At 33.4% G+C, this 27,913-nt stretch overlaps 1 protein-coding gene across 6 annotated transcripts in view; it reads right to left on the bottom strand.

Annotated features, from left to right (window-relative positions):
• Positions 1-518: 518 nt before the first annotated feature.
• LOC124360808 (eukaryotic translation initiation factor 4 gamma 1-like) overlaps positions 519-27,913 on the bottom strand; it is a 166,673-nt gene continuing 139,278 nt past the window's right edge. For 5 of the 6 annotated variants that reach the window (XM_046814721.1, XM_046814715.1, XM_046814716.1 and 2 more), the window contains 23 exons: positions 25,020-25,282; positions 23,521-23,671; positions 23,115-23,257; positions 22,669-22,752; positions 22,413-22,583; positions 21,794-21,931; positions 21,307-21,519; positions 20,255-20,331; positions 18,565-18,736; positions 16,442-16,724; positions 15,365-15,492; positions 14,579-14,751; positions 13,853-13,935; positions 12,452-12,666; positions 11,748-11,920; positions 10,932-11,011; positions 8,371-8,495; positions 7,239-7,343; positions 6,459-6,596; positions 5,050-5,128; positions 4,564-4,701; positions 4,261-4,453; positions 519-1,602 (listed from right to left, as the gene is read on the bottom strand). In XM_046814721.1, coding sequence (XP_046670677.1) covers positions 4,278-4,453; positions 4,564-4,701; positions 5,050-5,128; positions 6,459-6,596; positions 7,239-7,343; positions 8,371-8,495; positions 10,932-11,011; positions 11,748-11,920; positions 12,452-12,666; positions 13,853-13,935; positions 14,579-14,751; positions 15,365-15,492; positions 16,442-16,724; positions 18,565-18,736; positions 20,255-20,331; positions 21,307-21,519; positions 21,794-21,931; positions 22,413-22,583; positions 22,669-22,752; positions 23,115-23,257; positions 23,521-23,671; positions 25,020-25,282 — 3,308 coding nt within the window. In that variant the 3' untranslated portion in view covers positions 519-1,602; positions 4,261-4,277. The remainder of the gene's footprint in view (positions 1,603-4,260; positions 4,454-4,563; positions 4,702-5,049; positions 5,129-6,458; positions 6,597-7,238; positions 7,344-8,370; positions 8,496-10,931; positions 11,012-11,747; positions 11,921-12,451; positions 12,667-13,852; positions 13,936-14,578; positions 14,752-15,364; positions 15,493-16,441; positions 16,725-18,564; positions 18,737-20,254; positions 20,332-21,306; positions 21,520-21,793; positions 21,932-22,412; positions 22,584-22,668; positions 22,753-23,114; positions 23,258-23,520; positions 23,672-25,019; positions 25,283-27,913) is intronic. The other variant, XM_046814717.1, reaches the window with a different exon arrangement.

A 27,913-nucleotide genomic window follows, 5' to 3' on the forward strand; every position in this document is an offset into this window, starting at 1 on the left:
TGGAAAAAAAACTGTTAACGGGTTTAAAAAAAATAGAATATTATTTTTTATACCCAGTTTTCTGGAAAATTTTAGGATAATTCTCCTTGTAATAAACCATAGCAACAGAAGTTTTCAAAAGTGCTGTGTATCAATTAGAAAAAATAAATCTAATTTTTCGACAAAGTATAGTCATAATTAGCCTAGAGTCATTTTTCACTGTAGATGTTCCCCAGAAATTGAAAAATTATGTATATAATATTTAATCATTACAAAATATTTTTTATTGCATGAACAATTAAAAAAGTTTACACAAAAATGCATTCATACATAATAGATATATATCTTCCCTCAACTAGTACACTTTTGACAAATTTACCCAGGTTTTTCTGGCCACCTGTCAAAGACTAAGAATACTCGGCACTCAAAGGGTTAACCCTCTTATTTTTGCGTATTTGTATTGGCCACCGTTTCTGATCCAGTTATGCCCCTCTACTAGAAATAATTATGAGAATCGTTTCAATGAGATAAGGACCATGAAAGTGGTGGTGCGGTTTTATTCTAATTGTCAAAACATCAGGACTTTAAATTAAATTTGCCATCAATACAGTTAAATTAACAATATTTTTCATTAACTTTTCATTGACAATGTTTCTGTAGAAATCACTCAACACAAAATAAAATCACTGAGCTCCTATGCACGGCAGACTTCAAACTCAACAGATTGCTGTTAACTTCTGAGATCTCTTGCTGCGAAATAACCAAGAGTGACTTGGGTCCTGGGAGCACTTGGGCCGTCATATACAGATTACAGATTAATATATACATACTTTTATATTTCCAATTTATGAATCTTCTTCTGTGTATATTCCTTAAATATAATTTACCTAAATTTATTGAGTCCGTTAGTGTTTATGCAAAACATTGTTTTTACAGACTTCACACCATCTTCCTTTCTTTATATATTAAAAAAGCCAACTTATGTATACAGTCCATATTAAATTTACAATGTATTATGTTTGTATATATGTATATAATAGATATATCTTTATTAACCTCCTATTTTTTTACAATTTTAAAAATTATTTCAGTCAACAAAAAATATATAAACATCAACTAATATAATAATATACATATTGATTACACTAAAATCACTTTCATCGTTCGAGTTTGTAGTAGATCACAAACCGTAATGAAAAACAAAACCACTCGAAGTCGCGATTTCGTCCGCAGTTATTCACATGTATCGAAAGTCGCCTACTACGACCCACGATATAAAAATAACAATGAAAATAAATATACAATATTTCTGTACAAGAATTATTAAATCCTAAAAATCTTTATTTTACAAAATGAAGCCAATATGGGCAATTTAAATTAGTAAATAACAATTTATTCATTCATATATCAGTCTATACATTTTTTATAGTTCGTTTATAACAAGTTCACAAGAAAAAAATATATATTTACAAACCACACAATCTTCCGTAAACAGTATATATTAAGTAGGATCACGTAACAAGTTTTTTCGCCACTTGTCTGGTTTACAATCGCTGACCAGATTCATTTGATACGATTATTACGAGTTTCCGACTAAATAGTTCCAAACCTCAAGACCCCGACCTGCAACAAACACAACACACTTAGTTATATATAACAGTATCACTTTGATACAAAAAAAGCTATTAATTGTAAGCTGCTTCAGATGAACGAGGAAATCTTGTGTCATATTATAATGATATAAGAGAACAGGAGCCCTCAATTCCAATAGGCTTCTATAAAAGTCTCATTGTTCAAGGGCCTAAAGAGACATTGGAAATGTAAGTAATCCTAACCAGACAATTTGATATGCAGATGACACATCTATACTGTATAAACACAAAACTTTGGAGGATTTAGAAATCATAGCAAATATACAAATTAATAATATAGTGCAATACTTTAATGAAAACTTTTTGCCAGTAAATGTAAATAAATCAACAGCTGTAAATTTGACTTCAAATAAAAAAATCTTCCTTTCAAATTCAAATAGCAGTTGACAATTTAGTAATACCAATGTATAATTCTACAAAATTTCTCGGATTGATTATCGACAAAAGTTTAAATTGGAATGACCACACAACTAATCTCTGTTTAAAGTTATCTAAAGCAATATTTATGATGAGAAAACTGTCGGAATTTTGCAATGAAAAAGCTCTTAGTATATTATGCATTTTTTTTTTACTCTCAGTTGGTTTATGGTATTGAAATATGGGAAAATACATTCAAAAAGAACATTAATAAAATTGTATTAATACAAAAAAGCAGTACGTTATATTTCTGGTATTGGCTTTAAGGATCACGTAAACAAAAATTTCAAGAACTTCATATTATGACAGTGCCTTGTTTAGTTGTGTATGAACTGTCACTTTATATGGAAACAATTTAACATATCAAAACATCCACCAATATAACACAAAGGGCGCAAACAATATTGTAACCAAGAAAACTGACTTCAAAACAATATTAATTAGCAACATTATCTCTTGGACCAAAATTATGGAATGCACTGCCAAATAGATTAAGATCACTGCCATTTGGCATTTTCAAAAGACAAATTGGCTTTTTCCTTTTGGAACACCCATTTTATGAAGTGGATGAGTCTTTTGGGATCAATCTATTAAACAATTATTGTTGATCTTGGGAAATTCTTATATCTATGTTGTAATTAGTTTTTAATTAATAAATTGATTTGTTTTAATTGATTATTTATTTATTTAATGTATTGCTTCTTTCGAAGATCTGGACGAACTGGAGGATTGCATTGCTCTTAAAATTGAAATGTACAATATTGTGTTTTCAATGTGACAGTGTATGTAATCTTTACCATTAATAAATGAGTAAAACAGTAAAAAAAAATTAAGTAAGGGAGGCACAAAGGTCCCTTAAGAACTACGTGTGGAGGCTCTTGTCTCTTTCCCTCTACACAAAAAACAGCTGACCAAAGTTTGATAACCTAAAAGTTTAATCAGTAACTTAGATCTAAACTAACGATGTTTGACAAGTAAATGAATGCCCATTGTAAGGTAGAGGTTTTGTGAAGGAACAGGATTTTTCCGGACATTTGCCATCGTTCAGTGAAACAATAAATCAGTAACACTACGTTTCGAGATCTGCAATCTGATCTCTTCTTCAGGTAATAACTAACCTAATACATAATTACAAACTAGGTTAATTACAAAATAAACAAATCATACCAAAGCGTTGTGGCACGCCTAAGTCAGGAATCACAACCACCATGTTGTTTGTCAACTTCACTAACTCTAAAAACATGCACTTAATAAAAATAAACTATTAAAACTGAACTACAGAATACAGGTCACAATACGTCTGCATTCGTCTACCAACAACCTACAACTGACCAGAGGGCACTAGCCAATGGCAATCGTCACAGCAGACAAAAACAAGATGACGGAAATAAAAAGGAAGGGGGACAGGAATGGGCCCTTTTGTTATTATTGGTTCATGCGAGATAAACTTCTTAAACCCACATTATGACTCCACATTGGTTTATTACAAATATCTGATCCGTTTGATACTTTTGGTTTTCTTTTTAGTTCATTTTTTAGAATTGGCAACCAAACCGGCCTAATCTCGACTGATGGTTGACTGATTGGTTGGTCTGCCAATTTAATGTATGTTGCCTCAATTAATTTCCTTTTGAAGAAATGTGGTTCCCGATGTATTATGTTGGCTTCATCCCAATTCATATGATGGTGTCTTCGGACCAACAATGGTGTGCAATTTTTTACTTTTCTGTGAGACCCTTTCTTGTGTTTTCTTTATGCTCTTTTATCCTTACGTTTAGTGGTCTTGTTGTCTCGCCTATGTATTCCCTACTGCAACTACATTTTATACTGTAAACACAGTTTTTGGAATCCTGTGTGCCATTTTTTTGTTTTGTTTTTACGAGACTTTGTCAAAGAGTATTGTGTGTTATAAACGTGGTTCTAATGTTGTAGATTCTACCTACTCTTCTAATTTTCTCCGATAATCCCGGCACATAAGGATTTATTGTTTCACTGAACGATGGCAAATGTCCGGAAAAATCCTGTTTCCCTCATAATCTTTCCATCGTCAAAAATAACCTTCAAACAAAGAGTAGAGGTTTTATCGTATCTTAATCAAGGCCAGAGGGATTTGTTACAGATGAATCTGTGGTCAAGAAACTAGGGTATGTAAAATCAGTGGACAAGCCTGCCAAGAACGTAACGTTTCTCAACTACTTGCATGTCGACCTACCTGTTGTTGTTTGTCAATCAGGACGTTTCTTCGTCAGTCTCGACCTCCTCCAGAGCCGCAAAGAAGGAAGTCAAAGCGTACACCGATACTCCCTTGTTCTCAATGTTCTCTTTATCATCCCTCCACTTCAGGAATGAATCGCTGCTTATTAAATTGTCATCTAGGAAGTTATTGAATATGGTGTTGATCAGACCTGAAATAAAACAATTGAGACTTGTCAGTAAAAACCCGGTTTATTTTCTTGGGTGTAAATAAAATCTCTGAATTCTCTGGATGTTATCGAGTGTGTTCCAGCACATTTACCTGAAGGGTGCTCGAGGCGGGACATGAGCATGTGTACGGCGGTGATGGCGGCTAGCTCTCTGTCTTCTTTGTTGTCGACGAACCTCTGGATGAGTTTCTTGTATTGATTCAACTTGTTGCTGTCCAAAGCGTTGGAACCTGGAACGACAACAAACAAAACCATCCTTAATTTAGTCCATAAAAGACTTTAGTCCTTGTTTTATTTAGTTACGTTAAGTATTTGAATTAACTCGGAATTGTTGTGGCACATGACACACAAACACACAGAAAGGTCAACAAAATTAATCTAGATCGTTATAGGGACCTGGAAATGGAAAACGAGTTAATATGTTAATTACTTATGAAAGAACAATTGTGCAGGCACAAGTTTTTGAATGAAAAATAACATTTTAATAATGGTACACAGCACGTATTCCTAAGTGTAACTATGCACGTAACTACTACCATCACGTACTACACTTTACTTGTTACTGTAACAATACTGACCTGTAATGCAGGCTTCACATATTGAGGTAATCAAGGCACGAATGAAATGGAGATCCTCCACTTTGTCCCCAACGTTGCTCTGTAACAAACAAGTCAGGCTGAGCGATCACACGTTGCAGAGAAGAGCACTATCTAGTCACAATTAATTTACGATTGTAGACGGTCACACTCTCATCTAACTTCACTTTCGCTTCACACGGTGTCAGTCCACTACTTTCATACAATAATCATTGAATGTGACTTGCAATGTTTCTTTATAACAATGCATTAACCGTTAACACTCGGCAGACCGTTAAGTTTGGTCTGTACTCATTTCCTGCTCAGCGTGGTGGGAAACAGCTTATGGCCTTGCTGGGTTCTGCGTGCCACCACTCGGCGTTTGCGTAACCATGTATGTCACTTAGACTTGGATTTAAATGGCAGTTATTTGACCTGAAGCTCTTCAAATGATTGAAATGTAAATGGAATTCTCAACAATTTTAAAATTTTAATAGCTTCAAAGCTACGAATTTAATCTATTTTAAAAGTATTTTTATCTGCAAAATAAAAATATAATAGTCTCAATTAATATCAAAAGAATACAAACAGTTGCACTGACACTCAGATAAAAAAACAACTCTGAACGGTGTTTATATGTGCTGCAAATCGATTAATATTAATTTAGTTGCAAATTTGGCAGACAGATTGTAGCACTTTCAAGCCACAGCAGAAATAATCAGTTTTAACAGTCTATAAATATACATGAATGACAAAAGAAAATATTTATTGAGAAGATTTTTTTGTTTGGTCTGAAAAATATATACGTCTTGTTGTGGCAGATGCTGATTTAATTTTTATTTACACGTTGGATAGTTGATTTTAAAGTGTGTCGAGGTAAAAAAATGTGAACTGTGTCACATTTTTCACTTGGAATTTTTAACAATTTTAACCTCCACCCAAAACGAATAAGGCACTAATGACAAAACTTTAGAAAATTGCCTTTTTTGACATTTTCCCCAATGGATAATCACGTTCTACTTTACCATGCAATACTTTTCAATGTAGAGTCCATGTTCAATTTTCCTTATTTAACTAGAAACAGCTATTTTTAGTAGAATTTACCAGGACATAAATATATATTTAAAGGATCTGAAGGCAATTCTTTAACAGAAATTTATTTCATATCATTGTTAATTCAATACATTCAAAATATTTAATTTAAAAACAAACACTACAATAATAATTATGTTTTATTGGAGTGTTTGTTTTAAAATTAATAATTAATTACAATTCAATAAGGAAGAAGTTTAAAAAATGACTAATAGTTGCTGTATTTTATGTAGACTAATTAAGATCCTCAACAACTAAATCACTTACCATTTCTTAACCAATGTAATCAATATTAATTTCTTGAAATAACTTGTACTTACTGAGATGAATTCATGTATTTTCTCGTAGGATTGGTTGTTCATCATTAGCCTATGCATCCTGTCCTTCACCTGTTCCATGGAAAGCTGATTGGAGCTGCTGTCGAACTTGGGCGGTTCCCCAGTAAGGTACTCCAGCGACTGTCACATAGACACAAGCAATATAACAGTAATGTAACAGTAATCATACAAAGCCAAGAGCTGAGTTAAGTTTACAGTTTTCTGAATACTTTTAATGCCAACGAAGATGGTAATCATAATTTTATGAGCCTCGTTGCAGAGCTTCAAACAAATATTGACTAGAAGTGGGTTGTTGTACATAAAATCGCTCCATGCAATGGTCCAAAGCTGAATGGTCGTGAAACCGGTCGTATACCAATATTGACTAGAAGTGGATTTTGTAACGAGAAATGGCTCTTGGAACTAATTGGGAGATGCTAGATTGAAGATGGAAGGGGCGAATAGAGTATTAAATATAGCAATATAGCATATAGCAAGTTATTTTCATATTTATCACATATAAAACAAAATTATTGTTGCGTTTTATCTAATTAATTTTTACACAGTACAGAACTAAAAAGTGTGTTACTATTTTAAAAGTAAACTAACTCAACAAATCTAATTATAAACATGATAAGAATAGCACAAAAAATTTGATAAATCGTTAAAATTTATAGGTAAATTATGCAAATGATTTAACTCTGATTGATTCTAATTAAAAGTTATCCAACACTTTTTTAGGCATGTTTGAAGATTAGAAGAAAATTGTAACATAATACTTACGTTTTCTTTGATGAACGCATCGACACTTTGTTCCTGTGGCAAGAAGTCTTTAAGGCTCACATTTGAAGAATCCCACAGTTTTCTGACAAACGCAGGACCTGCACTCTGCAATATCACATAAGTACGTTACAACTGGAGAAGAATACACATGTTATCTCAAACAGTATAAAAGTAAATTTTTGATAAACAATGAATAATATGAATATGGATCATCTTATGTGTTTTGGATTAAAGAATTTAACTGTACAATTCTATTTCAGTTTAGAACTGTTTCATGTAATTTACGAGCAAAAATTTAAGAAATATTGTTATGTAACATTCGAAAATAATTCGAACTAAGTTTATAAAACAACATAATTGAGTTAATCTTGAAATTGTTGAGTGTGTTTATTTAAAAAATAAATTACAGTTGAAAAACACATGCAACAGAAACAAAAAAAACTAAAAGACTAAACATAATAAGACAAAATTTTCCACAAACATCCAGCAGGTTTTTAAATTGGTCCAGCAGAAGTGATTTTGGGTTTATGTGTATCTTAATACGGTTCATAGTAAAAAACTGCATAGTTTTTCTTTATAAAATAAAACTTTGTCTGATGTATCATTTTCTTATAAATGAAGCGTACCATGATTTGTGAGCTAAATAAACTTACTTGTAACACTAAACTAATAATACATAATAATACATTTTTTGGCCAATTATCTAGCAAGCTATTGCAGCTTAATTTTTTTAAATTTATAACTTTTTGGAGAAAGTCTTACTCATATTCGTCTGTTATTTTAAAAATTCGTTCCTGGTTGTTGGTGAATCCATTTAAAAATATTTTTGTAGATTTTTAATCATTAATGATTTTTTAACGAACTTTGGTATCTACTTTCATTTTTGTGCTTAATGACACTTGGCTGCATCAATAAGGAGTATACCAAGACTTTGTCGTAATGATGTACATATTTATGGAAAATAAAGATGTTTTTAAATTGAAACCGTCCAGAGAGATTAAGAGCAGCAAAAATAAATTGTCGATAAACCAATTAAGACCCCCTTTAGACAAAAAGTTATAAATTATTTCGTGCCACTGATTGTCTCACAGCTGATTTAGACTTGACACTCAAGTTTTTAGACTGTACTCACTTTCTCCTGAGCCAGAAGGGTGAGCGTGGGGGCCAGCAGCTTGGCCGCAGCTCTTGTCTTCAACACTGCACTGCAGGCATCTCTCAGATGGCCGTAGTTGATCTTTTCCGCAAGCAGTATGGGAACTGGAAATATAAGTTATCTGCGATAATGTCAACTCTACGTTCGGTCACTGTACACTAAGACACTAGAATGCAACTTCTCTCATTTAAATCACTTGACCTCACGGTCGTTCAGTCCACTACTTTCATCAAACTGTTTTATTAATCACGGAAAAGTATCTGCATCTTTGGTGTAAGTTTCTGTACAATTAAGTGTGTTCATTTTTAGACAATCGAGAATCTGAAATAAATTTGAACAGTGTGATATTTTTTATTGTGTTTCAAAAACGATGGAGGATGTAGACACAATTCGTAAATCTGTTATGTAAAATTTTGTAGTCACTTCAAGAAGTATGTTAAAGACCAATAACAATGGGTTACCATTTTTCAACTTGTTTTAATTGGCTAAAACTATTCAATTTCTTGTTAATATGGACAAACTTTTAACAAACAGTGTTTCTAAATGCATCATGATTTTTCTCATTGCATAATTTGACTTCATTGTCTATCAGTCCACTACTTTCATCAACAATAAATAATCATTGAAAAATCAAACTGCACTCTTTCCTTACACTTCATAAAATAATTTTAAAAGTGACCTTTAAAACTATTTCCATCTTGTTCATATTTAAATATACGTTATTTCTGAATTTAAAATGAGTTAATTACATAAAAATAATTTTCTTCAGTGCCAGCAATACATAACAAATGACAATTATGAACTTCTCAGTCACCTGATGGACAATTGGACATAATACTTACGAGGAAATTGAAGATGAATCACACTGAATCATATTAGTTTGTCCTCTAATATTATCAATTAAAAACCAAAATTGAAGGACCGATTCTTTTTGAAAACTATTAATAGGTTCTGATATACAAGTACACATCCAACATAGAATTCGTAATTTTTTTTATTTTGAGAAGTATGTTGAAGACCAATAACAATAGATTGCCATTTTTTCAACTTATTTATTTGGCTAAAACTATTAAATTTCTTGTTAAAAGGGACAAACTTTTAACAAACAGTGTTTCTAAATGCATCATGATTTTTTCATTGCATAATTTGACTTCATTGTCTATCAGTCCACTACTTTCATCAACAATAAATAATCATTGAAAAATCAAACTGCACTCTTTCCTTACACTTTATAAAATAATTTTAAAAGTGACCTTTAAAACTATTTCCATCTTGTTCTTGTTAAATATACGTTATTTCTGAATTTAAAATGAGTTAATTACATAAAAAATAAATTTCTCCAGTGCCAGCAATACATAACAAATGACAATTATGAACTTCTCAGTTACCTGATGGACAATTGGACATAATACTTACGAGGAAATTGAAGATGAATCACACTGAATCATATTAGTTTGTCCTCTAATATTATCAATTAAAAACCAAAATTGAAGGACCGATTCTTTTTAAAAACTATTAATAGGTTCTGATATATAAGTACACATCCAACATAGAATTCGTAATTTTTTTTATTTTGAGAAATATGTTGAAGACCAATAACAATGGATTGCCATTTTTCAACTTCTTTATTTGGCTAAAACTATTAAATTTCTTGGTAAAAGGGACAAACTTTTAACAAACAGTGTTTCTAAATGCATCATGATTTTTCTCATTGCATAATTTGACTTCATTGTCTATCAGTCCACTACTTTCATCAACAATAAATAATCATTGAAAAATCAAACTGCACTCTTTCCTTACACTTCATAAAATAATTTTAAAAGTGACCTTTAAAACTATTTCCATCTTGTTCATATTTAAATATACGTTATTTCTGAATTTAAAATGAGTTAATTACATAAAAATAATTTTCTTCAGTGCCAGCAATTCAAAACAAATGACAATTATGAACTTCTCAGTCACCTGATGGACAATTGGACATAATACTTACGAGGAAATTGAAGATGAATCACACTGAATCATATTAGTTTGTCCTCTAATATTATCAATTAAAAACCAAAATTGAAGGACCGATTCTTTTTAAAAACTATTAATAGGTTCTGATATATAAGTACACATCCAACATAGAATTCGTAATTTTTTTTTTTATTTTGAGAAATATGTTGAAGACCAATAACAATGGATTGCCATTTTTCAACTTCTTTATTTGGCTAAAACTATTAAATTTCTTGTTAAAAGGGACAAACTTTTAACAAACAGTATTTCTAAATGCATCATGATTTTTCTCATAGCATAATTTGACTTCATTGCCTTTCAGTCCACTACTTTCATCAACAATAAATAATCATTGAAAAATCAAACTGCACTCTTTCCTTACTTTTGACAAAATGATATATTTATATCTTGTTCATATTTAAATACATGATATTTCTGAATTTAAAATGAGTTAATTACATAAAAATAAATTTCTCCAGTGCCAGCAATACATAACAAATGACAAATCTATGTGGAATAAAAATAACGAAAATCTATATAGTTACCTAATGTTTGAGCCTGAAGTTCCCACACCTTGGGGACATCGATGGCGATGTCGTCAGCCATTTCGTAGATAAGGCGAAGCCTGTAAAAATACAATACTTTTAGCATCGTTGTGTACTAAACAAGTACATCATGTAAAAACAGAAAGGGTAAAGTATGACTTGGTGTCATAAATAAAAGATAATAATACATTTCTGACCACCATATAATTGTGCAAAATTATAATTAGCTTTTTTTTAATTGTTTCTCTACTATCCAAAATAAAATAATTGCTTTACTAAAATTTACATGCTTCTTTAATACGCAATTTGACTAATTACTAATAAATATTAACCCTTTACATGCCACTAATAAATTTCAGAATCTATTTGATCTGAATTTAAATTCACGGAGCAATCTAATAAAACTGAAAAATCTTTAAAACATTTTCTTATCTGAGGTTTCATAGATAAGGTCAATCATCTGGACGGACAAGGGATATATTTGTTTATGGCTCTGTAGAGCTGAGCAGGTAGTCTTCTTCCCCCTTCCGCGGAACGTAGGTTGTCTAAAAATACTTCCTAGTCAACCGCGATAAGCACAGAGTGCAGCCTATCATTCCGATGGCTTTTTGTGAACTGAAATCTCTCCAAGAAACACAATGTATAATTTCGGATACAATCGTATCTGGCATTTCGGTAAAATTCTATCATTGGAATATATTCGTCTACAGCATGGGAAGGGTTAATACTGTTTTACGGTGGCGGTTTTAGATCCTTAGTCACAACCACACAAAGTACTGCCTTAGGGCAGTAATACATGCAACGAAAGATACTCACTGTTCCACTAGAACTTGGGGAGAGATGGTGCCTTGGTCCATGAGGCCAGCGAGCAGCTGTCCCACAATTCGCTGAGTACCAGCCTTGCGTTCCAACGCAAACTGCAGAGCTTTCTCCACAAACATTCCCAGGTTGGCTGGTGTGTAAATCTGTTCCATCTCTTGCTTTACATCCTGCACAGACACATCCAACAATATATCTTAGGCTACGAGATAATTTGATATCTTGGATACACTGCATAAGATAGAGTTTGTCAAACCATCTCCTCTCACTATAGTGTTATCATGTAAGGAATCAAAAACTGAATTCCTGAGAGGGAAAATCCCACTTTTTTATCTTGAAAATAATACAAAAAGAAAGAATCAAATAAAAGTGAAATAGATCTATAATCACATCGCACTGAAATAAATAAAGCATTTCTTGCTTATGAGTCAGTTTATTATAACTTCAGCTTTCAGGAAAGTAAAAATGAATATATGGACAAAACTAATCTACCGCAGACAAAGATCAATTGATAAATTGCCAATTACTGAACACAACTCAATCACACATGTCAATTAGAGTTCAATACCAATCTACCACAAATATTGTACAAATGTTACCTTTTGCGATCTCTCCAAGCATTATTAGCTTGAAATAAAAATTGGTATCGGAATAGAAGATGAGACAGGTATCAGGTTTTGAAAAAAATTTGGAACACAAACCTCTAATGGAGAGACGCCAGTGATGTATTCTTCTAGGATCATGATGGTCTTCCTCTCTAGCTTCTCCTCTGCGAGCCGGGCAGCTTCCGGGTCGACAGGAGCGGACTTGACCACGGCAGGAGCCTCAGTTACTGTGGGTGCAGACGGGGGAACCGAGCTATCTCGGGACGGTGGTCCCCGCTGGACACTGCTGCCTCGCGAGCTGCGACCTTCGCCTACACAGAAGCACGAGGTTGCTCAACTCTTTCATCCTTTGCTGTGGTTTCAACACTAACTGTCTTTTTTTGTTCAAAACAGTTTAAAAATATCTGCTACGGTTTATTTTTACTAGTAAAATTGTGTTTAAAAAACCATTAATGCATGTCATTTAATATTTGAAAGCTAATGAATAAAAAATTACAACTTTTTGGGCAATACAAATTTTTAGTTCGAACTTGCCAAAGTCAATAACTTACAAATTATGAGAGATTTTCAAATTCTGTAATATAAAGGTAAACTTGTTTGTAACATGCACTAGAATATAAATTTATGGTCTTGCTTTAAAAAATGTCCCAGTTATGAAAAGTTTTCTCCAGATATATACACAGCATATTTGCCTTTCTTTGAACGAGTCCTGTATGGAAAGCAATTTCATTTAGATTATTATAATTACACCAGATTTATAAGAGGCATTAATATATGTGTCAGCTGGTCTGTAGTGATGAAAACAGTGTTTAAACTAGTTTCATTTTGTATCTGGTGATGTCTGTAGCTAATCTGCTGACAGTTGGCCAACAGGTTGGATACAACCTGCAACTTTCCTGTGCAGCACAGATGTGATCGGTTGACTGATGATTAATTCACACTGAAATTAGTTTTTTGTTGAATTTATTAGTTATAATGACCATGTAGAATCAAGACTTGACTATGAAACCGATCGAACAATTGCGTTCTCGTCCATTGTTGTGGGATGTAACCTTTCCAAATTACTAAAATAAAAATATAACATGCGACGATTTAGGAAGATAAAGCACGCACAAGCTAAAACCGTGTCCTTTTCAGTCACTATATCGCAAACAATCTGCAAGTGTGGACAAAGGAGGCTTTTTGTTACTTTCACAGTTTTGCCGTTCATGTATTTGTTTTTCACTACTAAGATATCAGATCCAAATTTGTTTGTGTAATAATGAAGAAGATTAATAATTGTTTAAATACCACCAAATTATAGAGAATTAATAGTCTTTACTGCGTTGTATGGTCAAAATTTTGTTACGGAAATACATTTGTTAAAATAGTAAGAAAGTACTCTTCCACTGTACAGAAGCCAAATCAATGTAGGCCCGGTACAATCGGATGCGTGCCACGGGAATAGTAGAAGAGAGTAAACTAACACTACAAGTATTATTAATAAACATTTCTCACTTTCTACTCCTTGTATCATCCGCTGCCTCTCTCTCTCCTTGTCTCGTTCTATTGATGGAGTCGGTGTTATCCTTCTATTGCTGCTGAAACACAGTTTAATGTGTGAGATAACTCTAATTATAGAGCCAACTTTAGGAATCAAATCTATTAATACAAACAGTATATAAAGTTAGTAACGTTCTTAATACCATATGGTCAAAAAACAAAAAAAAAACTTTGAACTAATCACAGTATATTAACAGGCAATAAAGCCTCGGCCAACTATATTCAGGACGGAATTAACACTATATTTGTGTGTGTGTAAATATTGGATCACAAAAAGTACTTGCTCCGCCGGGACTCAAACCTGGTATTTGGTCTTCCGATCATAGTTAGTTTGGTTATTTAAACGCATATGTGACAGATACGGCCAAATACAAAATAATTGAATCATAAAAAGTGAGCGCTCTGTGGTGTAATGGTAGCACATTTACCCGGCAAGTGAGAGATCCGGGTACAAGTTCCGGCGAAGCAAGTACTTTTTGTTATTCAATGTTTATTGAAATTATATATATAAAACTATACCGAAATTGTTTCAAATCCCATCTCAAAGTAACTTTAGGACTCTAATTAATTTGCAAAAAACCATCACACTAATATAAAATAAAACGTTTATCTCTGTTAACTAGAGTTGAAGCGTTTACATTGATTAAAAGTAACGAGTTCCTGTGAGCAAGAAATACTTACTTCATGCCAGATTGAGGAGGCTTTCTGTCTTCTCCACGAGAGAGCGGTGAGAATAAGTTGGAAGTGGTGAACGAAACCGCTCCAGGCTTGTTCTCCATGGTCTTGTTGTTCATGGCACTGAACCTGAACTGTTGACTACCTCCGAGACTCAGTGAGTTGATGTCTACCTCAGACTGCAAAACACAACACCATCCTTGAATCTCAATGAAATTAACTTAAAACTGTAGTACATTAGTAAATTAACATCATTTCATTCACGCACAAAACGCACTACAGTTTAATATAAGGAGGGGCAACAATTTTTTTTAAATTTTAAAAAGATCAGATTAAAAAATTAAATTGAATTGCATTATTATGGTTTGTTTTAACTACAGCATTAACAAAGACAATTAAATTATTTAAAAAATGTATAAGAGAACTACAACTGTCTTGAGTTCAAGACAAGATTAACTTAAGTTTTTAATCATGATTGCATCTTGTTCCATAGAGGAATTCTACATGCAAGCAGGTAAATATTATGTGTTGTTTTATATTATCTTATATTAGTTATTTGTTGTTTATTATAATGTGTTGATCAGTCTTTAGTTAGCTTAATAAACGATTTGAGAACATTATATATTGTAGTACACTTTGAAGGTATATGAGTTACAACTCTCTTGCTTACCAGTTTGGTGAATCTTTTATTACAATGTCAACAAAGCTGTAAAATTCTATTCATCAGAAATCCTTGACTACGAAGATTAAACTTGTGTTATTGTTACAAAGACTAGTATCAGATAAAATTACCTTAACATTCTGCATTTTGGATGCTTCAAATGCAGTGTTGAACTGTTTGTTGTGTCTCGATTCCCTGGTGACGGTCGCCCAACCTCCGTCCGAATTGTTGTTATTGATGTTGTTGTTGTTGTTGCCTCCTGTGGACAGATAATGTAGGTGAGATCATTAAGCATATTTTAGATCACCATTTGTTTCACTACAACATTTTAACACTAATAATGTTTGAATTTTCTAACCCTTTGAAAGATGTTAATTTTAATCTGTGTGTGAGCACAAAATCTGAGAGAATAACTGGGCCATGCAGCCTAGTTATACTCCAGCTCCAAGTGACATCATATACACACTCCCGTGTTGGTTGGCAGAAAAATCTAAAGTTGTGTGAATTATTACGAGTCAACGTAAAATCAATTGTGCATAGCTTGCAAAATTTCTATGTGTGAAATTCAAAACTTGTACTAAAACTCCAGATATTCACAAAATAACAAATACAAGATTTTTCATCAGGAAAGGATACTTTGTAATTCTGATCTTTAGACAAATAGAAGGGTTACACAGATATAACAAGACTTTCTAAAGAAAACATGGACATTTTTATAGCGCAAGGAGAGCAGATTTGCCTTTACCAAACTGAAAGTTTATTCCTCTTTTTCTTGACAATAAAATGAACACAAATTAAACAAATGGGATATTAAATTAACACGATGTATGAGGCTACTTCCATGTGTGTTTGCTATATACAAAGCCCAAGCACCCTCAATGTCACTGTGAACTATTAAAAATAACTTAACTGCAGACTTTTAAAATATTCAATCACTGAATAATCTTGATTCACATATAATAATGGTCTCTCTGATAAGCTTTACATTCAGTACCATCATGGTTTACATAAGTTAAAAAAAATTTAAAAAAGCAGAAATTCTGCCTAAACGATTTGAATCAATGATGTAAAACACGGCGAGTGAAGATATTTTCAACAACTGTATGATGTATAATTGCAATAAATCTACCCGTCACTAATATAAGACTGACAAAGGACAATGCAAACTTTGTAAAGTAAGATTACTGAGGACTATGAGAGGTACTGACGGTTGTTGCGTTTGCCCCGGTCGTCCTGGCGATCGTTCGGTCGGTTGAGCCGTTGCGGTTGCTGGCTCAGTGCAAGAGTAATCTCCATGCTCTCTCTTTCTGCCTCCTTTGTAATCTGGTCGATGGTCTTCGGGTTGTTGTCCTCCCGCCGTGGCACCCACCTATTCTGACGGAGTTCAATCACGTCCTGTAGCATGAATCGCACCCGGGACGACACCTTGGAGCCCTCTTTCCTCTGTGTCAGATCTTGCATCTTTTGGAAGTAAGGATTCAGTGTAAAACCCTGCAAACACATGGCATTAGTTAACAAAGGGTTTTGCTTGTAAAACATAAAAATACAACTGATGATTTTAATAGTCATCATTTTGGAAAGAATTTATTGCTGTAATTTACAAACAATTAAAATACTAAACATTTTATATGGATTGATTTATATTTCTACATCTAGGGACATATAAGGATAAATTTGATTATTCGTATTTTGATTAAAGATCCTACAGCGCATTAGTTTATATATATATATATATATATATATATACACACACATTAAATTGTATAAATGACAATGGGCTTATTTAATTTCAATAAACACTGAATCGCAAAAAGTACTTGCTCCGCCGGGAGTCGAACCCGGATCTCTCACTTGCCGGGTGAATGTGCTACCATTACACCACAGAGCGCTTACTTTTTCCGATTCAATTATTTTGTATTTGGCCGTATCTGTCACATATGCGTTTAAATAAGCAAACTAACATATGATCGGAAGACCAAATACCTGTCAAACGACTTTTATTTACATTAAATTGTATAAATGGCAATAGCCTTATTTAATTTCAATAAACACTGAATCGCAAAAAGTACTTGCTCCGCCGAGAGTCGAACCCGGATCTCTCACTTGCCGGGTGAATGTGCTACCATTACACCACAGAGCGCTTACTTTTTCCGATTCAATTATTTTGTATTTGGCCGTATCTGTCACATATGCGTTTAAATATATATATATATATATATATTATGACAGTTTATATATATATATATATTCTGTCCACACAATGTTAATAGTTTAAAAATCTTAGTCTTCCTTTACAGACACATAAGTTGCTTTCTGAAAACTCATTTTTTGCATAACTAGGATTGATTAATTTATTATGTTTACTTGAAGAATTTTATGTTAAATGATTTAGAAATACATACTAATTATATGCTAGACAAGAATGTACAGAAGAATCATTCTAAGAGCTGAACAATCAAGTAATTTTGAAAGGGATTACATTTCTGAGAAGATAGTTATGATATTTTTTTTTTACTTATTTGTTGATCCTTACAATATAACTCCCTGTATAAAGAACATGAACTGATCACTTGCACTGAAGAAAACAGACTGTGCATGGATAATAAACCGCTTCCAGGAAACAGATAAGATCAAATATAAGCAAGCCCATTCATTAAATTATTTAAACAGTTTTAAATGTGAAACTTAATAAACCTTAACACTCCCCCTCTCTTTCAACATAAATATTCAATTGATTTAACTATGAAAAATGGCTCAATACTTTTTTAAACGCTATTTTTTGTACGCCATTGATGGATTTTTTAGTTATAGCTTAGTTATTAGGTTATGAAGAGGCACTACTCCCCCGATGTGGCTAGAAAATCATTCCCCTCCCCCCATTTTATGGTGAAAGTGTGTCAAAAATCTAACATAAATTTTAGTTTTGTGGACATATTTAATCTATTTATGTACATTAGTGAGAGTAATAACCTTCAAAGTAATCAACTTCGTTATGCCTGAGATCAATCCAACTCCCAAAGCGCTTTTGGAACTTGCTTTCCAATATGCCTCCAATACGTTCAGCTATTAAATAAAATTCTTTGATGGTCCTTGATATTTTTTGGAAACAAAAATTAAACACAGTATTATGTCCGGTGAATATGGAGGCTGGGGCTTTGCTGCTTGTTTGTTTTATTGTGCTGAAAAGGCAAAAAAATTGTTCCGCCACAACCTTTTTTCTTATTTATCTTAATTTTTAATTCATAATGATCATTTTAATCTTTGCAAGTGGTTCACGTTAGACAAAATAAGAATATTTCAAGTCAAGATTGGATGACACAATATGACTCACCTGATTCTTGGGATTGTTTTGTGCCTGTGATTCTAAATCTCTTCCTATTGTAGTCAATAATTTACACAGGCACTCGAGAGACTCCTCCTCGGGGGTCTTGAGTAGGTGTTCTATACATCTTTGCATGATTGTCGGGGTCAGCATTCCCAATTTAAATAATTCACCTATAAATCTGCAACAAAACAAGATATTATATCCTACTTTGTCTCACATTTACACACTCATAACGACGGTGAATTGACGTCAAATTTTTCAATTGTAATGGCAAAAAACAATAGTTTTTTGTACGTTAAACGTCGGAGTATAATGAGAAAGTATGTAGACTTCGCAATCACAAAAAATTTCAGTATGTTTTTTCAACGTTTCTTCGCTTACCCCAAGGGGTACTTAAAAAATTAAGCAATCATATGCTGGACGGGGTACATGGTAGTCGTCTGAGGTATTTATTTAAGAATGGGATCTATTAGACAAACCACCAAGACAAGCAAACAATTAAAACGCAAGAAGGAAATACATAGCAACGTGTACCCCATCCGGTGCACAACACTCTATATGAAAGCCCGGTGTTTACCTGATCGAGTACATGATGGCAGTTGTGAAAGATCGCATATACCCGATAGAGGGTTCACATCATCGTGAATGTGTTGTGAAGCCTGTACCTATGTGTCGTACAGTAACATGTAATTATAACCATTCTCGTAGTAAACCTGTTTAGTAACTGTGTGAGGACACAGCAATGTCGTACAGTAACATGTAATTATAACCATTCTCGTAGTAAACCTGTTTAGTAACTGTGTGTGGACACAGCAATTCGAGAACATAGGGCTCATGATCCGCTAGGCATACTATGACGGCCATTCCTCAGTCCTGCCTGAATATATATGATTATTTCTGACAGAATGTTTGATATTAATTTTAAACTGGTACTGTTTTAATTTCAGGTCAGTGTGAAATAACATCGATATTTTAATTTGAAAATGATTCCTTATAAAATAAAAAAAAATATAAAGGATACATAAATTCGATAATTATGTTACAATAACTTTGCCACAAAGCCTTGCTTTTTGAATTTAAATTTCAGTAGCATCACAATAATTATAAGGTAAAAACCAATGAAAAATGCAATATATTTTTAAAATTTGACTCATGGCCTTAAAAAGCTAACATGTAATTGCACAATGCTTAAAAAAATATCAGGTATACAACAATTTGATTTAAATATATATATATATATATATATATATATATATATATATATATATATATATATATATTTGGTCAACTGTTAAATATATATATCTTGGTATCACAAACAGGGCTTTCTTAACAAATCATATTTTTTAAAAAAAGTCTGAATGTAAGAAGTAATCAAAAACACAAATCAACCAAGAAATGTGTCTCTGCTTCACTTCTGTTTATATAGCACCTCTTTTAGGCATTCCATGCAAGTCATGGGGTCCTTGATCAAGGTGCAGAATTCAATATCTGACAAAGATTGAATGAAATTAGTTAAGGATTTATTTCAAGTTAGCGTTTATAGTTTATAGAGATGACAAATGCAACATATTAAAGTGGTACTGTTGCACATATGAATCAAGTGATAATTAAAAATTAGTTGTTGCGGTATTACCACTCCTTTTTAAACACTATTAACATTATCTATTTCAGCAGTAATAATGAACATCTTTACCTAATATTTCCTACAGATTTCATTCGTATCGCTCTCTCCTTTTCTTCGTACGCCAACATCAGTTCCTTTTTCTGCTCCTATAACATGAAGAAATGCATTTTAAGTTAAAACGTTCAAAAATGAAAATAAACTACGGTTTTAAGTATAAGTTTTCTTACACAAAGTACAGTTAAACATTCTACAAATTATTATTGTAAATACTATAACTACAGTCTCAATTGAACAAAATACAATTATCCATATTTTCAAGTTCCAAATCGGTTCTAAAAAAAAATCTTTTTAAAATTATTATTTACTTAAGTAACCACTGTACGATAAATACAGCATCTTGTGCTTAAGAACCAGCTATATTGAAATGTCTTTGATATATAATCTTAAAATTTGAACGTCACTTACAATTCTATGACCAAAAAAATGGATACACAAATGTTTAACGTTGCTCTTATAGAGCTAAAAACAAGGTTACTCTGCTATAAAGTTGGCTATTAGCACAAATTTGTGCTATGGAAAGGCTAATTCTGTATACTATTCCATACTAACCAAATTTTCATCTAACCAAACAATATATTGATGATTTAGATCTCAACAAATTCAGTTAAATGAGACCCTTGTGTATCCAAAAGTACTATTTTTTAAAATACATAATATATTATGTTTTAATAACATTTTCTGTTTGATTAAGCATTTAAAATTTCTACTGTGAAAATATACATTCTAACACTAAATAATTGCCTGAAATTTAAACAATTCATTTCAGTCCAACTATATTAATTTATGTACGAAATACACTTGACGTGGGATCCCTGCCAGGAGTAGAACAACTCTGAAGAGTTTTCAAGAATTAAAAGTAATTTCAATTAAATTTCCTGACACAAAATGAATAGTCCTAATGGTTTTATTGTTATAATAAAACCAAAGTTAGGAATGCTTCTTAGGAACCTTGCAACGATTGTGATAGATTGTTTACTACAAAAATTATTAACATCTTTAATGAATTATTATAAATACTGTGTTTCTTGGATTTTATTGGAAACCTGTAAATGTCAACTCACCGGATCTGTGCAGTTCTTGATCTCCTCCATGTGTTTGGCAGAGTCCAGCTCCGCTGGTTTGCTGCTTTCAAACTCTGTCTGACATCTCGTGATCAGTACTTTCCTAAAGTTCACTCTCTGTTCCACTCCATTCTCTATCTTCGGCACTTCAAGTTTTATGCAGATCTTGCACATATTCGCATAGCACTTGGCAAAGTTAGGTTCATCTACGGCCTGAAAAACACATTATTTTATGTCAGTGTGATTTACATCCTTGAAAAACTCATGTATTGAAAACTATAATTGGTAGAAGCTGCTGTCAGCAGAAATCATAACAAATGCCTGAAAAGCTCAGGGTCCAAAATAAACACATATGAGAAGCATACACTCATATTACAAATTGATTTTACTTTATTGGTCTTAAATTGGAAGATAAATTATCCATCTTGAAAAAGACAGTATAATTGCCAAAAAATTCAACTACGTGATACATTAACAGTATACAAACCTTGTCGAAAATAAGATTTATAACTCCGGTAAGCCTCTCTTCAGAGTCAATTTTCAAATCTTTGAACTTCTTCATCAGCGTTTCAAATTTCTGAGGCGTCAGCTTGTTAAGAATACCTCGGACCATCTTGTACAGCTCCTACGATAAAAAGAGACATGTTATCCTTTGACAAGACTGTGGAAATGTATACAATAGGTTACACATATATCAAGTGTCTCCTTTCAGAAACGAGGAATTCCATATTTTTCCACATAGTGATTCAGTGGGAAAAGCTTTCATCATCTGGAGCGTCTTGTTTGTCTCAATCGCACTGAACTGAATATTACCAACTGTGACAAGAGTTAAACTGATTTCTGATTGAAATCATTAAAAGTTGTTTTAAAAGATTTCAAACAAAAATTAATTATATTGCTAGGTTTAGCCAGAACCAACTAATTGTTCAGTTTGAATCGAACTTTTTCATAAATATTGAAAAATTAGTTATTAAACGAATATTAATGAACATACTGATAAATTTATGATTATCATGTTGTGATAGATATATTTAAAATTTTTATTCCTAGCTGCAACGAATCCTAATTAAGTAAGTGTTATATGTAGTACTTTACTAATCACACACCTCAGTTTGTTTGGCCTCCTCGGGTTTCCCAATGTCCGCATCTAATCGCTGAGGCTTCCACGCGTTCTCGCTAGTCTTCAGCTTCACGTCGTCGTTCAGCGACAGCGTCATATGTATAACCTTGGGGTTCTTGCCCTTGTTGCCCTGCTGGCTGCCTCGCTTTGGAGGGGGCTGTGAAATGAGACACCATTAATTAATTATCACTATCCAAATATGGAACGACAACTCGCATAAAGAGACTTCTGAGACTACATACCCCTCTTTGGCTTTGTGAGTTCCTCTGCACAAACGAAGGAAATATGCTCTGGCTGTTCATGAAACTCATGTTCTGGTTTCTCATCTGAAATAAAACATTCAATTAATGAATACTGAATAGTAAAAACATGTTTTCTTAATACTTTATAGCTGTCAAAACAACTTTTTGACTGTTCACTTAACTATCCCCTGTACTTTGTTATTAATGATGGATGATTTGAAAAGATAGTAGGATTTTGGACATTTTCCATCGTTATATGTTAGAAAAGTGTATATATAAAACTACATGAATACAATGAATAGTATGGATCCTAAGAAGGTGGTGGTAGCAGATTCTTTCTGATGAATATTACTAGTTGTGCAAATGCAAAATGCACAAATCTTGTAATACAAACTGGCCTGCCTTATTGTACAGGCTGTGATATAATTTTATATCTGATTACTCACGTTGTTGGAAGAGTCCCTAATGACAGCCACGACATCGGGCAGTTTGTCTGGTTTCTGATTGGACTGAGGCTCAGACTTGAGATCCATCAGAAAATCCCGGTCGTATTTCTTTTTTCCCTCAGGATTTAGAGGGCTCCATTGATCTACAACACAGAAAGCGCTATGAAACACTTCTCTAGGTTTAGGCACAGATTTTGGCCCAGAGGGCACCAGTCCTCTGTATTTCATAATTTCAAACTTACCCACAATACTACAGTTCACTTACAGTAATTTTATGTTCTTTAAATAATGATAAATTGATTGATCATCCAGTGATTTTTAATCACAGAACAATTTGTGTGCCACGAGATAATTACATTACCTCAGAAACGCAATGTTTCACCACTGTGAATAAAAACGTATTTACCTTTCTTATAGCTATGTCTGAGAGTCAGCTGTTGGACTACTGGTTTGTCCTCTTCCGGTTTGCTGATGGCCGGTTCCAGGTTATTGGGCGCCACCACGGCGTCTTCCTCTTCTGGTTCCTCTGGTTTGGGCTCCTTCTCCAACATATCCTCCTGAGCAACAATACAATATCACTTCACTAGTACAGATCATCATTGTGATAAAGCATGTGCGTGAACAAATTAAACAAAACAATGTACCTAGAACATACACAATGTACAACTATTTGTGTTAGTTAGGATTTCTTCAAATTCAACATACTATGATAAATTTATTGAATATTATTTATTACTAATGAATTTATTTTATCAGTAAAGATGCACAACATATGGTCTCAATGACAGTGGATTTCTCTTGTTTTCTCAAATAAACATTCAATAATTATCAGTACATGTGAATTGCACACCTATACAATTTCATCCATACTCACTTGGAACACCTGTTCTCTAACTGTAGACTCATGGTTGACACCAATAAACGAATTAATGTTGATCCCAACACAGTTCATGATGAAGTGGTGGAAATAATTCTGCAGCTGAGGTCGCGACCCTACAATCTTATCAAGGGGCGAAGGTACACGAGGACCGAGCCACTCCGTAATCAGTTAATCTCACTCAGCCAGCTCATTTCTAATGATCGTATCAAAAATCACGTTTTCTAGGCAAAGCAATTTTTTTTTTATTTTGTACTAATTACAAAAGTTTACGATCGAAATAAAATATGAAATCCTCGAAATACCAATATTGTTTAAAATCAATGTGTTCCAAATCTTTTAATGGATTTTCATAAAATTCAACAAAATTTGATGTAAAGATCTGAAACAAAAATTTTAAAAATGGTGGTTGTGGTGGATCAAATCCTAAAACTTTAAATGGGAATGGTATGGTAAGGCACTTGAAACCTGCAATGCAAATCGAGATAGTACAGCTACCACCCAGAATTACTCTACACAGCAAGAGACATTCCTGAACTTTAGAATGTCTGGCACATCAAATTGACATTCCTTTATGGTCTTTAGCATTTCAAACCAGCAAAATATTACAAGTCTGGAACCTCTGTTACTAAATTATTTTACGGCCTGGTCAATCCGGTGTTGCTTCATACATAATTTCATTTTTAGTATTTTTCCATTACTTATAAGTGCCCTGGCACTTCACAGCCCCAAAGCTAACTACTTAATACTCCAAGAAATGCAATTTATTTCAGGAGTCCAAACAGAAAAGTCTTGTTCCTAACTAATGAAGGAACACTACTATATTTACCAGCCAGCGTCTTTCTGCCCCTGTCCTTTAGCTCTCAAGAATTTAAGATACGATCATGCCTGAGTGCACTAGCATCTCCCCCCCCCCCACACTTTTGAATCGCTGAAACACATTCCAAGCACCTTTTGCCATATGATCGTGAATTAAGAAATGTATGATCCGGTATATACAAAACAAAGTTTGAGGTGAGAGAAAGTACCTGTATCTTGTCAGCAGGAGTCGGTGGTCGAGGTGCAGGGAGAGGGTCCAGCGGAACCGCAGGCGAAGGGAGGGGGACAGAAACGGGAGCAGGTGTAGGGGGCAAGGGGGCTGGCGATGCTGGTCTCTCCACACGCTCCTCGGCAACAATGGTAGGCTCTGTAGTGAAAGCGTCCATGTCCGAGCCCTCCTTGTCCACACCCTTGCGGTTTAGGTCCCGCATGTTCTTGCCTTTTTTGCTCTTCCCCTTCGACGTTTTGTTGCCTGGAAAAAAGCAATTATAAAATAAGAAGATCCAACTTCTACATCCACATACACTGACTTAGCAAAAAACAAATTAAATTTTGTTTATCACTGCTAGCTTGAATCTACATGGCAGTTTGTCTAATTTGTCAAAATTCAGCAGTTAAAACCAGACAACAGAATTGACCCAAAAAAAAATCTGTAATTTGTTAAAATGTAGATTTTTGTACAATGAAATCAATAGTATTGAAATGGTTAATGAAATACCCAATAGTGTATATAGCAGTTTAAACTAAACAACAGAACTGGTTGTAAGAAAGAGAAACTGAATTGTGTGCTTAGTTCCATGGTGTTTCCAACTACTGTAGAATGTAATGGATGATATTGAAATGGTTAATGAAATACCCAATAGTGTATATAGCAGTTTAAACTAAACAACAGAATTGGTTGTAAGAAAGAGAAACTGAATTGTGTGCTTAGTTCCATGGTGTTTCCAACTACTGTAGAATGTAATGGATGATATTGAAATGGTTAATGAAATACCCAATAGTGTATATAGCAGTTTAAACTAAACAACAGAACTGGTTGTAAGAAAGAGAAACTGAATTGTGTGCTTAGTTCCATGGTGTTTCCAACTACTGTAGAATGTAATGGATGATATTGAAATGGTTAATGAAATACCCAATAGTGTATATAGCAGTTTAAACTAAACAACAGAACTGGTTGTAAGAAAGAGAAACTGAATTGTGTGCTTAGTTCCATGGTGTTTCCAACTACTGTAGAATGTAATGGATGATATTGAAATGGTTAATGAAATACCCAATAGTGTATATAGCAGTTTAAACTAAACAACAGAACTGGTTGTAAGAAAGAGAAACTGAATTGTGTGCTTAGTTCCATGGTGTTTCCAACTACTGTAGAATGTAATGGATGATATTGAAATGGGTAATGAAATACCCAATAGTGTATATAGCAGTTTAAACTAAACAACAGAATTGGTTGTAAGAAAGAGAAACTGAATTGTGTGCTTAGTTCCATGGTGTTTCCAACTACTGTAGAATGTAATGGATGATATTGAAATGGGTAATGAAATACCCAATAGTGTATATAGCAGTTTAAACTAAACAACAGAACTGGTTGTAAGAAAGAGAAACTGAATTGTGTGCTTAGTTCCATGGTGTTTCCAACTACTGTAGAATGTAATGGATGATATTGAAATGGTTAATGAAATACCCAATAGTGTATATAGCAGTTTAAACTAAACAACAGAAATTGGTTGTAAGAAAGAGAAACTGAATTGTGTGCTTAGTTCCATGGTGTTTCCAACTACTGTAGAATGTAATGGATGATATTGAAATGGTTAATGAAATACCCTGAAAGTAAGAAAGAGAAACTGAATTGTGTGAACTACTGGTGTAATTATGGGTAATGAAATACCCAATAGTGTATATAGCAGTTTAAACTAAACAACAGAATTGGTTGTAAGAAAGAGAAACTGAATTGTGTGCTTAGTTCCATGGTGTTTCCAACTACTGTAGAATGTAATGGATGATATTCCTGTGAACGTTATGGAACACAAACATTTATTGTACTAATATACCTTACTGATGAAACAAGTTTGATTAAGATCCAATGCATGTTTTTTAATGTTCCCTTAAAAACACAAAGAATTTTTTATCAAACAAATGTTCGGTCAACATTTGCTTTTACTCAAGAAAAACGCTATTAACCGGGTTTAAGTCCGCAAGTACTTTTTGTGAATACTGGTAATCATCTTTATTGATGATTAAATTAGGTAGGCTATACTACAGATATCAAAATTCAAATCCAACCAGGAGAAGAGGCCGATCAAGCGCAATAGACAATGAAAATACATAATGTTTACACCCGAGTGCAGGCCAAGAACCGAAAATAGCCGCCTTGTTCCGACCCGAGTCAGAGAGCTAAATATACAACACGTGAGACACCGTGGAACAGCTAGCGTAGCGAGGTCGGGTGGTACAAAGCTAGCACTCATAAGCTGATCATTTCTAAACTAAAGTGGAACTATATCTATGTCGAACTTCCGTTCTCGTATTTATTACACAAACAGTAGCTAACGTTACATCTGTACAGATGACACCACTATGATGCGGAGTAAATAGGGATAATTGCAAAACGTTTATTTTTATATAGTTTATTGTATTACCTTTTTCGTACAAATATTAAAACAGTTATTGTGTTATGTCTGCAACCAGCATACTCATGACATACTCTCTAGTTTACTGTGTACATAGTGGACTTAACTACTGCACTGTGGTCAAAAGGTTTGCTTCAAACACTTGGGTCTCATACTCATTGACCTAATATTAAAAATATGTTATAATTTTTAATATTCGTTAAATTGACTTGAAAATAATGGTATAGAAAATATGAGTTGAAGTATATGTATTGGCACTTATCAAATCAGAGATTATGGAAGAACCGTAATAATCCTATGATTATAAAATACTTGCATTGACCACAAACAAAACTGTGGCAAGTCACCTGATCCACTCACTCCCTGGTTTCAGGTGACTCAGCTTCTTGTGAAAGTCCAGACCACAGTTGGCTGTGTACCAACGCCACACATAAATCCATTCTAAACCTACTTCTGTATTCCGCATTAAAAAC

The sequence above is a fragment of the Homalodisca vitripennis genome, chromosome 4, assembly GCF_021130785.1.
Source record: "Homalodisca vitripennis isolate AUS2020 chromosome 4, UT_GWSS_2.1, whole genome shotgun sequence".
NCBI lineage: Eukaryota > Metazoa > Arthropoda > Insecta > Hemiptera > Cicadellidae > Homalodisca > Homalodisca vitripennis.